At 44.0% G+C, this 15,574-nt stretch overlaps 1 protein-coding gene and 1 pseudogene across 6 annotated transcripts in view; both read left to right on the top strand.

Moving 5' to 3' along the window:
* The window catches only part of ATP2B4 (ATPase plasma membrane Ca2+ transporting 4), a 104,571-nt gene extending 97,207 nt beyond the window's left edge, over positions 1 to 7,364 (top strand). For 4 of the 6 annotated variants that reach the window (XM_037067188.1, XM_037067185.1, XM_037067183.1 and 1 more), the window contains one exon: positions 2,855 to 7,364. In XM_037067188.1, the coding sequence (XP_036923083.1) occupies positions 2,855 to 3,160 (306 nt within the window). In that variant the 3' untranslated portion in view covers positions 3,161 to 7,364. The remainder of the gene's footprint in view (positions 1 to 2,854) is intronic. The other 2 variants (XM_037067187.1, XM_037067186.1) reach the window with 1 other exon arrangement.
* Positions 7,365 to 8,785: 1,421 nt separating this feature from the next.
* On the top strand, positions 8,786 to 8,906 carry LOC119001734 (uncharacterized; annotated as a pseudogene).
* Positions 8,907 to 15,574: the final 6,668 nt, after the last annotated feature.

Raw genomic sequence — 15,574 nt, 5'->3', positions numbered from 1 at the left:
CACTTCACCAGTAGACCTGGGGCCACATAAGAGACATTTCCCAGGGTGATCATTCAGAGATGATGACCAGGGAAGGAAGGGTGAATTAGCTGAGTGGAAAGAGACTAAAGCCTTCACAGCACCTGCCTCACTAGCTGTGTTCCCCATACACAGCTCACGCACCACGCAGCATGCATCAGGCAAGGAAGAGGACCTGGGCTGGACTGGTGATGGTGTATCTGTGCTTGTTAACTGGCATGTGTCATATATTCTCTGAGGCCAGTATTGAACTTGAGGAGCATTCTGGCATAATCCCATGCCCTCTATCCCCTCACCTTGCTCTCCACTTGCCAAGCCACCAGATGGTACTCCCTGGCTTTCTGACTCTACTTCACTTGAGCTTCCCTTGCAGGTAACTGGTTTCCCTTTAGATTCCAGAAATTCTGCAGTCGAGCCAGATGGCTGTTGCTTGCTCCCCTAAAGAAGAAATTTTCTCTGTTTTTTCCATCAAGCCACCACCAATTCACTTTTATCTCCCTTATTGTTTACCTGTAACAGTGTTACAATCACCCCAACAGGTTAGAGGAAAAGCCAGCGAACAGGGCTCCAGACCCTCACTACAACCCCAGTTTTTAAAAATCTGTTTTCTATATTGAACTTCATATAATTGTTTTTATAAAGTATTCAATACTTAAAACAATAGAAGCAAGAACTTTTTAAATCATTGATATCAAACATGACCAACTGGTGTTATGAATATACCTGTTCACCTGCAGCACTTGTCAGAAATTTTGAGATCTCAAAAACAGGTGAAAAGTATAAGCTATGTTACCACTTTTGCTGGGGGTGGTGTGGCTTTGAACCTGTCTCTTGACCAGGGCCAAAAGAGAAAGCATTGAATTTGGGTTTACTTAAACCAAGTTGCCTTGCTCTAAGTTTGGTGATGAGTTCAAACTTAGGACTTCCTGAAGTCCAGAGGAAGCCTCTATTCCATGTAATCTCACATAGATAGGGATCAAAGGAACATGGTTGGTAAAATTTACCTGGATGGTCAATAAGAATCATAGAAGGAGGGAAAAGTAGGTCCTTACTTTCTGTTCAGCATGGTGAATATGTGCTGAGGTTCCTTGATTCTTCTGGGCTGCAGTGTTGAACTGATTCTATTTAGTGGCAAAGAGGCCTTGTCCTCTAGGCTCTGAGTACCCTTGGTCCTGGGTGGGTCTGCCAGGCTGTCACAGAGTAAGAAAAGATAAGGAAAGCCTAGCCAGCAGAGACACAACTTCATGAACCTTCTTTTTACATTACGTTTGAAGGTTCTATACAATGATAGGAAGTACTGGGAGAGACAATCCAACAAAGTAATTTGCCTCTTTGTATGCTCTGCTGTCTCCACATTCTTCTCCAGGAACATATTCTTTGGTTAAACAGCAGAGGAATGTAATAGGTGCCCTACCCTAACACTTATCATTCCTCTATTCCACTCCCCACCTCAACAGTTTTTTTCCACATTATTCCCATTTCTTTTCCAACGGAAGAAATTTTGACCAAGACCAGAATCAGTCACCTCCCAACAACAAAAATCTCACAACTGCTTTCTTTTCCCCTCTCCTCTCTCTCCAACCTCTTGGGATCCAACTTTCTCCACCAACCTCAATTCTACTCAGCCATGTTCTAAATCACCCCTCAGAGAGACCTGCAGCTCAGAAAAGCAGGCTGCCAAAGCAGGTGCCTATGGGTAAGGCAAAGGCTGGTCACAGGGATTATGGTCCATTTTTCCCTTTCTCTAAATTGCCTGAACCCTCTATTTTTGTGCAGTGAAACAAAGACTAACACGAGACACTGCATATCCCTTTTCTTGCTGGTAAAACTACAAATTGTTCCTTCATCTTCGTACACCCCACCAGAAAAGCCGCTTGTTTGTAGCACTGCCTTCTGGGTTGGGTGGTTTCTGTCCTGATCCCATCCTTTTCCTTCTCCACGTAAGATCATGCTTCTCTTTATGATTTAGAAACAGCTGGAGAAAGCTGTGAGACTGGGCAGAGTTGCCATGAATCAGAGATAATGGACATGCATTTAAGTGTGAAAGCCAGGTCTTCTCTCAGTAGTCAGGAGGAAGGCGTCTTTTGGTATCTTCAATACTTGTATTTCACCCACATCTTCCAGGGAAGGGACAGAAGGAAGGGGACAGGGTGGGGGTTGTGGGATATAAATATATGCATGTCTCCTGATGAAAGAACAATTATTCAGTTGGAGAGTATGAGATTTAATTTCTTGCATGCTGCTGACACAAATGAAGATTGGTTTGTCTGCCTTGCTGCATTGTATTTATGGTCACTTATCATCCAGAGTGTATTATGTCCAGATTGGTGCGTGTTCGGTTATTTGAGAGTTTTAAACAGATAACTAAACTTCGATGTGTAATTTTTCCATTCCACATTCACAAAATGTTTGGCCTCAACACAAAAATCCACGTGTCTAAATAATCTTTTAAATTTGGCTGTTGATTTGCACCTAGTTCCAACATCTGTGCCCTCTTGTTCAAAAGAACTAATGAATCCTTTTGTTTTCTGTTTCATTTTTGAGTGGATTGTTTGGGAATGCTAACTTTGCTTTGGGTTTTCTGTTTTTTTAACACAGCTTTTGAAACATCTTAGTTGTTTGCCATTACTCACCTCACCCCACCCAATGCTTGAAACTTCAGCCACGTAAATGTTTTTAGTGTTCCACGATCTCTTTCATGTATGGTCTTTGTTGTTGATCAGTAATGTTTTGTAGTTTGGGTTTTGTTTCTCTCCTCAAACCACCAGTTTCTCGTTCTAGTGGCCAATTCTCATCTCTGTATTTTCTCATCCTTCTTTTCCTTCCCCTGGTATAGATCAAAGTGGTCAAAGCGTTCCATAGTTCCCTCCATGAAAGCATCCAGAAACCTAGCAACCAAAACTCCATCCACAACTTCATGACCCACCCTGAATTCACCATAGATGAGGAGGTGCCACGAACACCACTCCTGGATAAGCAAGAGGAGGAAAATCTTGAAAAGCCTGGGACTAGGGTGCTCCTGTTGGATGGGGAGGTCACTCCGTACGCCAACAGAAACAACAATGCAGTGGATTGCAGCCAGGTGCAAATCGTTGCCTCCCACTCGGACAGCCCTCTGCACAGCCTGGAGACATCAGTTTGAACTTTATTCTCTGACTCCCATTTCTGCTTTTCCTATTTTCTGTTCATCTCTCCCATCTATAAGATGATCATGGGACTTTTCACTGTCATGTCAGCTGCTCTCAAGTGTGTGTGAGCCCCACCTGTCCATGAAGAAGCAAGAGAACAGACCTACAAGGATTTCAACTTACACTTGAGTTGGGGTTTGTAGGAGGACCCTGTCAAACCCCAGGCAATTAGTGAAGTGGAATCTACTCCTTGGCTATATCAGTTGTCATTTTTAAAGAAGTGATATGATCCTCTTGGCATCCACCCCAACCTTAATTCTCCCCCAATATTCATACATGTGTTGCCATCCCCTGACTTCTGGATTTTACCCTATGAGTCTGTGCCATTTATAACTTCATCTGAGGGTTCAGAGAGACAAATACTCTCAAATGAAATGTGTGAGAAGCAGGAATGGAATGTATGGAATTAGCCTATAGAGTGATTGTTTTTAAAATTATTTTCCCATTTTGAAAGCTTATACCTAAAGCCCTCTAGCTCTTTCCACCCTTCCAGTCAAACTTCCAAGGTCTTTTGGCTATTGTCTTCTTTACCTTCACTTTTTAAGTTGTGATGATTAAGAAAGTGGAAAGGACCTGGATGAATTGAGTCAGCTTTGACCATTCTCCCTCTGGCCCCAACAGACCCCTTGATTTAGTTCTAGAGGCAGACAGATTTTCTTTGCTAACAGGGTCTTTTGAAGCCATTGAGAACTGGTAAGAACATGCTCCTGCTGTTACCAGGTTATTTACTTCTAAACTTGTCAAGTATGTGTGGTTCCTAAGTACAAGAGAGATCCACCTTGACCATGAAGCTTGCATATGTGTGGTATGTCGTTTTTACCGTAACCCTGAGATTTCTCCTATTCCTAAAGTGGCACAAATGAAATCTATTGAGAATGACCCTGTCTCCTAACTGAACTTAGATACCAAGGACCAGAAGCTGGCAGGTCTTGGACAAGACAAACCAGCAAAGCCAACTCCTACAGAGTCTTTGGAGTGACCACTACTGTTTTCAAAGCCATCTGGCAAGGCTCTTCCAGGGCAGGACCTGGTTGTTGGAAGAGTGAGTGTTGAGAAGCCTTGGGAGAGACCAAAGAGCCATTCTGGCAGGATCTGAGAAACCAGAAACCTTGAGTTTAGATGGCTGGGTATCAGCTTTGACATTCCCTTCAGTTGTTTAATCCTACTCTTTGCTACATCTCCTAATTCGTCCAGCCTCTGGAAAGGTCCCAGCCTTTCTTAAATACTCTGATTTTGAAAATACGGATCCAAAGTGGGAGGCTCCAGTGACATTTTGCTGACTCAAAGGAACAAAAGACACCCTAAAAAGTTTCTTCATCCTCTCTTCCTTTCTCTCACATGTCCCACGCAGGCCCCCCTCCAGAGTGTGCTCATCGACTGCACAGTAAAGCCCTGTGCCTTCTTTCCCTGAACACTGCCCAAAGTATCCCTTTCACCTGCCTCTCGGGGGCTGGGGACTTACTTCACTAGGAGACTTTTTAAGTGTTCCTTAATGGGACAAGGTGGAGCCACATTTGCAGCAGCTCCTTTTTTATCACTGCTGATGATGACTTACGCTCTTCTGTGCAGGGTTTCACTCATGTCTGCCAATTCCCTCCTCCCATTGAAGCCTGCCCCCTCTTTGCAGAGTGATGGGAGTAGGGAGAAGGGCTTGAGGCTCTTATGAAGTGCCAAATGTCCATTTGTGAGAGTTAGAGCACCCGAACCTATTCTCCAGCCTTTTCTTCTGGATGCTGCCTCCCTCACCCTTGCACCTGAGCTGTCCAAAGTAGGAAGAGTGAAGAAATAGTGCTCCCTACACACCCCATTACTAAGAACCAACCACGTTGGGCTTTGGTTTCGTGAAGGTGGCATGTGTCACTGACCTTTGTCCCGTCTGAAACACTCATGGGGGAGGACAGACAGCTCACACAAGGTGTTAGGTGTTCACATGTATATTTATTAAGTACGTTGGAAGATTTAGTTCTGCCAAGTCTTTTATTACCTCAGATCAGTTTTAAAAACAAGCCAATAACAAACTGTGGAGGCTATTTTACCATTCCTGCTCCCAAGACTCTCATGGTGCCTCACAGGCTCCTCCTGAGAGTTTGTGTCTACTTTTAAAGTCAACGGTTTTGTATGTATTCTAGTTTCCATAGTAGGAGAGAAAATATAGAACTATTATGCAAAAAATATAGTTTTCTTTAGATCAGAAACTGGTATTTTTTTGAGTCAGCCATATGCATTTTGTTTAAAGGATTTAAAAATAAAGTGCTGTCATGTAACCCTGTGGAGGGAGCCCATAACCAGCTTTTTGACATGACAGTTGACTTAGCGTTTTTGTGATTGGTTCAAAACCAATGCACCATAATTTCTTTCTCCAAACAGCCATCTTTATACTTAGGGGAAAATTTTGTTGGGTTCTAGACTTTTTTAATATAAATTTTGTTGATATGGAATTGAGTGAGTTTAAATGTTTATGTGCCTATGTTTTTTTACACGTTTTTTTTCTATTCAGTTTCAGTGATCCAACTGTCAGTGAGTAAATATGGCATAAGTTAATAAAGCTTTCCCCCAAAATGGTGCTTTGGATTTGAAAAGGAACGGATGGGGAGAAAGGGGAACTGTTATCCTAGACTGTTCTCTTGATAAGCCTAGAAAAATGGACAGTAGGCTGAATGGGAAGGAAAGCATCCTGCAAGAAGGCAGAGCCAGCAGAAGTGAGCATATGCCCCCATGAAGGTGGGTGCCAGGCTCTCTAGTAACTGGTGACTAGGGTGAGGGGCCTTGGTTGGATTTTATTTCTTGAGGAATAGCTGGCAGAATGGTACCCAAGACATGAGCATCTCTTGGGTTACAAGGATACTCTGATTTGGGGTTTGCATTTTTTATCTCCAGCAGGAGGTTCTTTTATCTCCCGTTGCCTCTGGGGTTTTCCATTAGTGAGTTTTTATGCAAGGATCTGAGCTGAGACATCTTCTTCACTGCAAAGGTGCCATGCAATGTATAAGATGGATAATAGAGCTCTAAGTGAATAAAACAGGCTGATTCTAGCCCTGGCTGACCATCTTAGGGCTAGGTCCTTCCTGTAGGTGCCCTCTGACCTCTGAAATGACTCACATCCCTGAAAGTAGTAGAGAGACCAACCTAGAAATTCCTCTGGCGCTTGTGTTCTTCGGGTTTAGACTTCTTTTGCCCCTTGAGCTTTAGAGGGGAGCATTTGCACTTAAATCTGAGTGATTACCTCACTGCCCAAACCCAGAGGGGCGTGGCAAGCTCACATGTGCCCTGAAACCCCAAAGGCAGAGCTTCCTTTCTTTCCGGCTTCCTTGCCTATCAATTGAAGCAGCCCATAATACCAACCCAAAGTACGCACTTCTCACTTTTCATAGTAAGGGACCACTTCACTGCAGCGGTGGGGGTGAGGCATTTAGAAATGCCTGCTATTCTTAAGCCATTCCAGCCCCTTTCTCAGAATAGACCAGAGAGCCTTCCATTGAGCTTAGTGCCAGTCTTTTTTGCCTTCCCAGCCCTGCTGTTAGGCCTGCTGTCTCATTTCCTCTTGCTTAAGAGGTGGAGGGAAGTGAGCGCCCCATGGCTGAACTGGCCTTTGGTTCATGTTTTCTCCCCATATGTATATATATGCCATATGTGACTATGCCATATATATGTGCCAACAAATCTAACTACATTGTTTTTTTCAAATCAGCACGCAGATAGGAGATCTGAGTTTCTTTTATTTTTTTTCCAGTAACTAGTATAGTAAACACTGGGTGTTTTTTGTTGTTGTTGTTTTTGTATAAAAATAAAAACCAAACAAAAGAGGCCACTGTGGTCTGCATGACATCAGTAAGCAAACAGTGATACCAAATCAGTGTGCACCTCAGTGTGTGTTGCCATAGTTCGCTGTTCAGCCTAGCAGTGCACCCAATCTGTATTTGCATTTTGATATTATTTAAGCTCTCTGTACATGTTTTGCATGTATTTATATGGTTCTTAGGAAAAAATGCTATAGACTGACAAATCTGAAATTCAAATATGTTGTTCCACTGAGACAGGAAGAAGAGTTTTAAAAGATGGGAAAAGGGGATAATTTTTTGGAACGAATAAAGTTTGTTGCTAACAAGCAGAAATCAGTCCTGCCGTGCACTGAGAATAAAAGCCCATGCTCACTCATAACTGTGCTGTCCTCCATGTGTCTCCACTTCTGGATGATGTCACTGCTTGTTGAAGTTGGGAAAGGGCCTGTGATGGCCATGTTGGGAACCCCACCTGTGCAAGCCCAGAACTCGCCTTATTCATGGACCCTGACACGCTTCTCTGCCACCGTTTCCCTCGGTGACTCATGGCCCTGGTTGTCAGGTCTGTCACCTTGTGGTACAAGTTTTGTTCTGCCCTCTTCTGTTAGAATCTACAACCAGGGAACTGTGCAGCTGACACTTTTAAAAAATGACCAGCTTGGAACGATAAGAAAGAGGTGGAGTCTTTCTTTTTATTTTCCATTGTAGATTCCCTCCTAATTAGCCTTGCTGAAAAGGTATGCGAAGCACACACACACGCCCCTCTAGAGTCCTTTCTAGAGTGTTGCCCTATACATCACCCTCGTCTTTGTTGGGCCCTAGGTCTCTGTCTCTCTTTGCCAGACAGGATCTTAAGGACCCACACCTCCTAGCCCCAGTGTTCAGTAAGGCACAGAGAAGAATGAACTTAAAAGTTGCTCTCTGGAGGAGACCAATGTCTTCTAAGATAATTGGTTTAATAGAGCATAAAAGCCAGCTCGGCTCCCTGGACCTGGGTTACTATATGAAAAAGACCACATTCTTTTCTTTTTCCCTACCTCCCCGTTCTAGAATAATTTCTTTGCCCTTAGTCTTTAATGGTTTGTGAGTTTCCCCTTCCTCAGCCGCTATATATATATCTTCTCCCTACAGTCACTGGATCTATCAGGATTGATAGATCTCTATCAAGTTTGTCACTCTCTATCAAGACTGATTGGTTCCCTCCCAAACACACAACCAGGCCAACTCTGAATTACTCTGGCAAATCCAAAAATGACTGGGTGCCAGTGAGCTGGTTACCAGCTTCTGACCTGGGTCTGTTACAGCATGGTTTTCACATCAGTGCAAGCAGGAAGAATGAAAATGGATGTCCTTCACCAGGAAATAATGTTGAAACCTTGTAAGTAAAACATGCAAACATGTCACTCTTTCTGTGTGGATCATGTCCCCAACGTGAACCTAAGCCATGAGAGGTAACTTCCTGCTACATGCACTGACTATAATACTTTTAGCTTTGAAAGGTAGTAGTTTCTGGGTTCTGGGCTCCCATACCCTGATGTGGAACTACTCACGAGTCTCTACGTCTCTGAGCTGTTTCAGACACATCAGGGCAGGAGGCACGTGTCCTGAGCCCCATCCTGTCTCTTGATTTTCTGTCTCCACAAGGAGACAGTCACATAACGTAGATGATTTTCAGACTGCACTTTGAAGATTTGAAAGCTTTCCTCAGAGTTGCCTCAGAGCCTACAGGTGTTCAACAAAAGTGGCTTTTTTAGAAATGTATTTGGCTTTCAGGTTAGTTGTAGCTTTATTTTAAAAATATTGCATCCACTGATAGACCTCTAACGTTGTTCTTTTGATTTGCACTAGGATGCGAAAGAAAAAATCCCTGTGCTTTCTGTCTGTCTTTGTGGCAACCCAGATTGAGTGGGGGACTACATCTGCGGCAAATAAAGAAATAAATAATAAAAAATAAAAACATTAAGAGCCCTGGCTGGTGTGGCTCAGTTGGTTGGAGTATCATCCCGTAAACTGAAAGGTTTGGGGTTCAATTCTTAGGGCACATGCCTAGGTTGCTGGTTCGATCCCCTGTGGGGGCACTTAGGGGAGGCAACAGATCGGTGTTTCTCTCCCTCTCTTTCCCTCCTTCCCCCCTCTTTAAAATCAATAAGCAAATCCTTGAATGAGGATTAAGAGTAATAATAAATCCTGGCTGGTGTGGCTCTGGATTGAGCACCAGCCTGCAAACCACATTCCCAGTCAGGGCACATGCCTGGGTTACAGGCCAGGTCAGGCCCCTGGCAGGCGGAGCATGAGAAGCAACCGCACGTTGATGTTTCTCTTCCTCTTTCTCCTTCCCTTCTCCTCTCTCTAAAAATAAATAAATAAAATATTTAAAATAATAATAACAATAGTACTGTGAACTAGTAATGTCTGAAATGCTATGATTCTAATTAAGAAATTGAATAATCAGTGCTGAAATGACACAAGCTGGGGTGACAATGTAACAAAGTTGTGTGATTAAATACACAAAGAAACCGAACTTGGATCCTATATCAATGTGTCTCATCATAATTTTCAATGTATGTACAAATAATATAGAGTACAATTTAGTAATTATAGGTCAGCCTACTGAGATCATCATCGAGCTATTTCTGCTTTGGAACTTATTGGAGAAAGAGCAGCAGTTTGGAAATGCAGAGATCTAAGCCACTGGAACGGCATAATGTTAGAGCAGAGAAGCAAGCTACCTCACTCGAGCTATGGTGGAAAGAGCTGGCCTGGGAATTAGAATCCTGACCCTGCTGCTTATTTGCTGTGTGACCTAAGGTTTCTCCACCTCCTAGCACTTTCCATTCTTGCTCTAGTGTCTTAAGTTGCTATAAAAAAACTACAGTATAGTAGTTTTTATTATTATCTGAAATATTTTTATTGACTTTGTCGGACATGGTCTCTTGCCCTATGATCTGTACAATTTTATTCATTCAGACTTTCTTCAAAGAACTAAACTAACTTGATGTGGAAACTACAACTATATATAGTAGTGATGCTGCAATAAAGCTATCTTATTTTATTTTTTTAAGTAAAAAGTGTTGGTGATCCTGGTTGAAAAGAAAAAGTATCTCTAGGCTGGGCTTTACTATGTTAGGCATATAGCATGACAAGAGATAAAGTGACTACCTATTGTAAAGTGAGGCATCCTTCAGCTTCTGTGTATATTTTTTAAAGAGTAAATATAATCATCCCTACAAAAAAAATAACCATCGGAGAATGTCTAAATAGCATTTCTCTTTCATTGGTTACTCCCATGGGGTGTAGCATTACTGTGTGTGCATTAACACAATAGCATACATCAAACCGAGACATGTGGAGGCAGGCTTCACTTAAGCTCGGCCACTTAAACCTGAAACAAAGACAAATTGCTCCACAGCCCTGAAAGTACAAGAAATCTGTTTTTGTTTCTTTTTTAAATCAAATCAAATGTAGCACCAAACTGGCTAGCACCCACCAAGATCTGTGATATATTGTTTGCCACTGTAGCTTGTTAGGAATACCTAGATAAGGAAATGATTGAAATAATATTCTATTCACTCCCATGAGAAGGGAACACAGAAGGCCATCTTGACCTGTGTCATCCCTGATCCAATCTCATGGCTTGTCTGGTCCCATCCCCAGGTCCTTTGCCCTTGGTGCCTCTTCTGACACATACTGTGCCGTGACCACCCACATTTCTCCCTCTGCTGGGAGTTCACCTCCCTCCTGCCAGAGCCCCAGGTCAGAACCTTTCTGTGTGTGTGGGCTGGTGAGGGACCTCTGCAGATGGAGAGAAGCCTTGAGTTGTAAGCAGGTTATTTAGTTACCAGCCCTGCCTGGGGCTCTGCAGCTGCTGAGACTCTAGGGGAGGCTGCCAAACCCAGAACTCCAGAAGGCCAGAGCAGGCATGCTCTGCCCTGCTCCCGGACTTCAGGAAAGGGCTCTCTGACTTCATCAGCAATGCCAGGCCAACAGAGGCTTAGCCCATGTGGGGAACAGAAACCATCCTGACTCCTGTCTTGTTTCCAGATTCTCCTCACTCTTCCCAAGGCCCTTGGGAAGAGGGAGCAGAGGAGTGAGCAATATTTCTGTAGTTTCTAAATCCCCGTCCTAACCTTGCTTTCTCACAACTTTAACTTCAAAGAAAGGTATGTGCTGCCTTTGTTCTCTCAGACTTGTCTGGACTGGAGAAGGCCTCCAGGATGCCCAAATGCATGGAGAGGGCGGGGGGGGGGGGGGGGGGGNGGGGGGGGGGGGGGCGGCGTCCCACCAGCAAGCCTCTCCTTCCAAATCTTCTAAAACCAAGCCTGGCTGGAGTTGTTTCACCTGGGGCAATTTGGGCATTTCTTTTTACTCAGAAATAAAAAAGCCATTGTGAATTCCTCTTGAGGGCAAAAGAAACCTAACACAGGAGCTCAGAGGGTCCTTGAGGGTAAGGAGGATAGGCAAAGCTTGCCTTCTTCCTTTGGCTGATGAGTGCCCAGAGGAAGACTAGACACTGATTCCTTCTTCAATATCTCACCCTTTACGCACTTGGGTCATAAATTCACAGCAGCAACAATCACCTCCAAGGGTCACCTCCAAGGGAACTTCTCAGAGGGCCCAGTTAACTATGGTCAGGCACCGTGCCAAATGCCAGAGCTACAGTAAACGAAACAGTTCTTGCCCAGAAGAGGTTCAAAGTCCATTAGGGTAGATAGACGTTTCAAAAACAAATGCTTGCCACTGAGAAGCACTGTGGGCAAGGCACAGAAAGGCAAGAACCCAGTTCTCAGGGGGAGAAGGCTTCCCAGAGGTGGTGACACTAAGGGCACTTTTAAAAAAAAAATAACAATTTTGATTATTTTTAGTAAAAATGACACTTGATCTTTGTAATAATTCAAGCAATAAGTGTCCAAAAAAAGTAACAAAATACCTCAAGCCCCAAACCCAGTATAAACAATTAAAATGTGGTTCCATTGGAATTTTACTAGGAAAAAAAGAAACTGCTATTAAAATGAAGAAATTTGTCATTTGAGGGCCCCAAGTACAAAAGTGACAATGAGCTGAGTATGCCTGGAATGCAGAGCCCTGCAAGAGGGTGGCCAACCAAGGTTGACCCACTGCATGAAGACAGGGACCACAATGTCCATTTTATGTGCAAAGCCAGTGTGCAATGTCATGTCATGGGAGATGCTCCATAAATGTGCACTTAAAGAATAAAGCAGCAGCCTGGTGGGTGCGGTTCTGTTGGTGGGAGCACCATCCTGTAGGCCAAGAGCTTACTTGCAGGTTTGATTCCTGGTCAGGGAACATACCCAGGCTGGGGGTTCAATCCATGGTCAGGACATCTACAAGAAGGCAGCCAATCGATGTTTATTTATCACATGGATGTTCCTCTCCTCCTCTCCCTCTTTTCCTCTCTCTCCCTCCCTCTCTCTCTAAAGAGCAATGAAAAAATGTCCTCAGGTGAGAATTAAAGAAAAAGGAATAAAGTAGCACGCAGGATGTAGGTAAACTAAGAATCAAAAGAGGAAGGCAAAGGGGCCAGTCCATTAAATATCTTATAAAGGAATGAGCCTAATGCATTTTTGAGATAATAATATACTAGCAGCCCCCATTTAATGGCATTTTTCATTGTAAGCCCGATTAACTCACAACAGTTTTATCTAAGTACTATTATTATTGTCATTTTACACCCTAAAAATACAAGAGGAATCTGCCCTACAAGACCTACCTACAAGATCATCCAAGTAATAATTTAAAACCTTAATTCACGGTGATACTCAACACAGCGCTTCCCTTTGCAAAGAGGATTCTGAGAGGTTTTTGGTGCTAGCTACTGGTTAAGTTAATGTGTGGCCCCTCCCCCTCAAGAGGCTTTGCTCACTTGGGTGCATAAGCTCTATTTAAAATGAATCTTAATACTGTTACAGAACACGATTCAACTGAGGCAATATGAAGACCTAACTGGCTTTATTAAGCAGTTCATGCACCGGGCAGCATCCCAACCAGCAGATGGAAGGTGCTCTACAGGGCTGTACAAAGTGAAAGGTGGTGGTTGTTTTTTTAATAGGAAGAAGGGTGGGGCAGGGGAGTTATTAGCCAAAAAAGGATTACTTTTAAACTAGAACACCTTCTTTGGGAAAGACAAGGGTCTTTTATCGTGCACATTGTTTCTTTTCCTTTGGGGGATGGGGATGGAGATAGGCCACGTGACAGGTTACCTTATAGATGCTTGGCCAGAAAATTCCAGATTAAGATATTTCTTGGAGAAGTTGAAATTACAATTTAATTAAATTAAGTCTAACTTTGATATCATGGGCTTTAGCTCAAGTGACACCATTTTGGGCCTATCGTTTTCTCTTTAACAATACTTTACAATCATATGTCACATTCAACCCCTAAAATCATTAAACACGGTTAAAGGGAAACACCAGAACAATTAGTTTAAAACATCTACCCTGTTTCCCATGAATGAGTAGTTTTCTTCCACTATTACGGTAAATAACTTTGGACCCTTATTTTGTGTTTTAACTTGGTTTAAATGATTTGTGTACTGTGGGGAGGGAAAGAAGAGCAGGGCGAAAGGGGGCAGCCAGACCTTGGGAACCTGAGCTATGTCTTCGGCCTGGGAACTTCCTTTGAGTGGGCTGTTTCCCTTCCGTGTGAGGCAGGAGAGAATCAGAAGATCAGAGGCAAGATTAGTCTGACTCAAGCAGCCTGAGTAGATAAGAGATGATCACATGCAAAAGGAAGTTCTTCAATAAATGGTTTTTTAAAGTAGTAGTTGGGGTTCTGAGTTTTGGTTCTATCTGCCTGTCCTGTGTCCTATGTATCACCTTTCAAGTTGCCGGTTTACAACGGTCCCCTCTGGGCGTCAGTAGCTCAAGACAGGCCCGGGGAGCCTCTCTTCCAATAGTCCCAGCCACAAACTGGAGCCATGGATCCTTTTCCCGTGAGGAGCCCTCATTCTCACTACGTCCTGATCCAAAGGAAAAGTGAACAGGAACCCAGATTCCAGCTCTAGAACCAACTGCCTCTGAGCCATCTCAGCTTTTTGCCAGGTAAGGCTACTAGGGGGGAGGGGTGACAGTCAGGAGCTGGAATGGTAGGGCTGGGGAGAGCCATAGGGGGCGCTCCCCCCGGGGGCCTGTGAGAGCACCCACAGGGCAAGGGCTGCCGGCTCCAGAAGAGATGGGAGAGAGGCATGGTGATGGGACCCCGGCTGCCTTCTGTGCCATTTACCTGGGCATCTATTTCCTTGTGGAGACTGAAGTCAGAGGCTCTTCTTCACACCCGCATAATAGTCTCAGTGACCCCTTCTCTTTGGACTCTCCTAAGATGCAAATAGGTTCTCTGGAAATTGGTAAGAGGAAGAGGGTAACAGAGTTAGAAACAATTCTGGAACAATCCTCAAACTTTGGGACTCTTTAGGTAAACAAATGAGATACACTATTTGGTTTCTGAGACTGGTGGTGTGCAGAAAGCAGGACTGGATCCATCTTCTCCAGAGGAGTCCCAGAGAAAAACCACGGAGGGTAGGCCTTTAGGGGGTGGGAGAAGAGAGAGGGTAGAAATGGCCTCCAGGGTTCCTGCTAACCAGCATCAGCTCATTCTGGGGTAATGCCCAGAAGAGAGGTTCTCAAAATATTGAAACACAGGTTAGCTCCATCAAAATCACATGGGCAACATTTATGAAGACGACCTTTCTACCCTCTGCCCACGACTCAGCATCAGGTATCAGAGATCTGCATTTGTATCTAAAAATCACCCTCCAGTACTCCTTAGACCTGCTTAAAAAGAAATTATAAACCTGGAGGCTTATAAAACACTAATGCCTCAGAAACCCAGGGTGAACCATCACAAATGTCCTGCCACCTCACCCCTCGTTAATGCCACTCCCCACAGACCACAGCGCACCTGGCTAATCCAGGGAGCAGTGGTGCAGTTGTGTTTTCTGCTACATCATGAAGAGCCGAGCAGCATTTCCTGTGCCCTGTGCTTCATTAGCACATTGGTGGTGCTGCTTCCTGTCATTGACTCTCTGTTTCCATTCTCTCTGCTTTGGGGGTTGGGGAAGATGAGCTTCTCACAGAGCCTCTGGCCTCTTGGCAGTTTCCACCTCTGAGCTCCTGACACTTCCACCAGAAGGCAGAGATACAGCTTCTACCTGATTCACTGCTCAGGAGCCCCACACCCAGGCAAGCTCTCCCCTCCTGCAGTGGGCATTGTAGCCACATCCAGGTAGAACCAAACCTGTTGTTTTTGTATTGAGGGTCAACTCAGCCTGACATTTCAGGGGTAGATACAAAGTAAGGAGTTTGTTGGGGGAAAGAAAATGCTAGAAGGAAAGATTGGAAGTTTAAAGACCAACAGACATTTTTGCCTCTGTGTGAGGGACTTTGGTGAATAAAGATCTAAGAAGAAGAAATTTTGAGAGCAAAATGTTCTGTATTAGGGAGTGTTTGGAAGACTTGGGGACCAGGAGGATTTCTGTCATTCTTGCCTACAGCAGGGAGTGGGGTAGGGGGGTGGTTCCTACCACAAAGGATTATATGTAAAATACAAAATTTTGCCTTTTCTCTTGGGAGTCAT

The sequence above is a fragment of the Sturnira hondurensis genome, unplaced genomic scaffold, assembly GCF_014824575.4.
Source record: "Sturnira hondurensis isolate 20B ecotype Veracruz unplaced genomic scaffold, ASM1482457v3 Scaffold0017082, whole genome shotgun sequence".
NCBI classification, from domain to species: domain Eukaryota; kingdom Metazoa; phylum Chordata; class Mammalia; order Chiroptera; family Phyllostomidae; genus Sturnira; species Sturnira hondurensis.
This window is presented reverse-complemented; position numbering and strand designations above follow the sequence as displayed.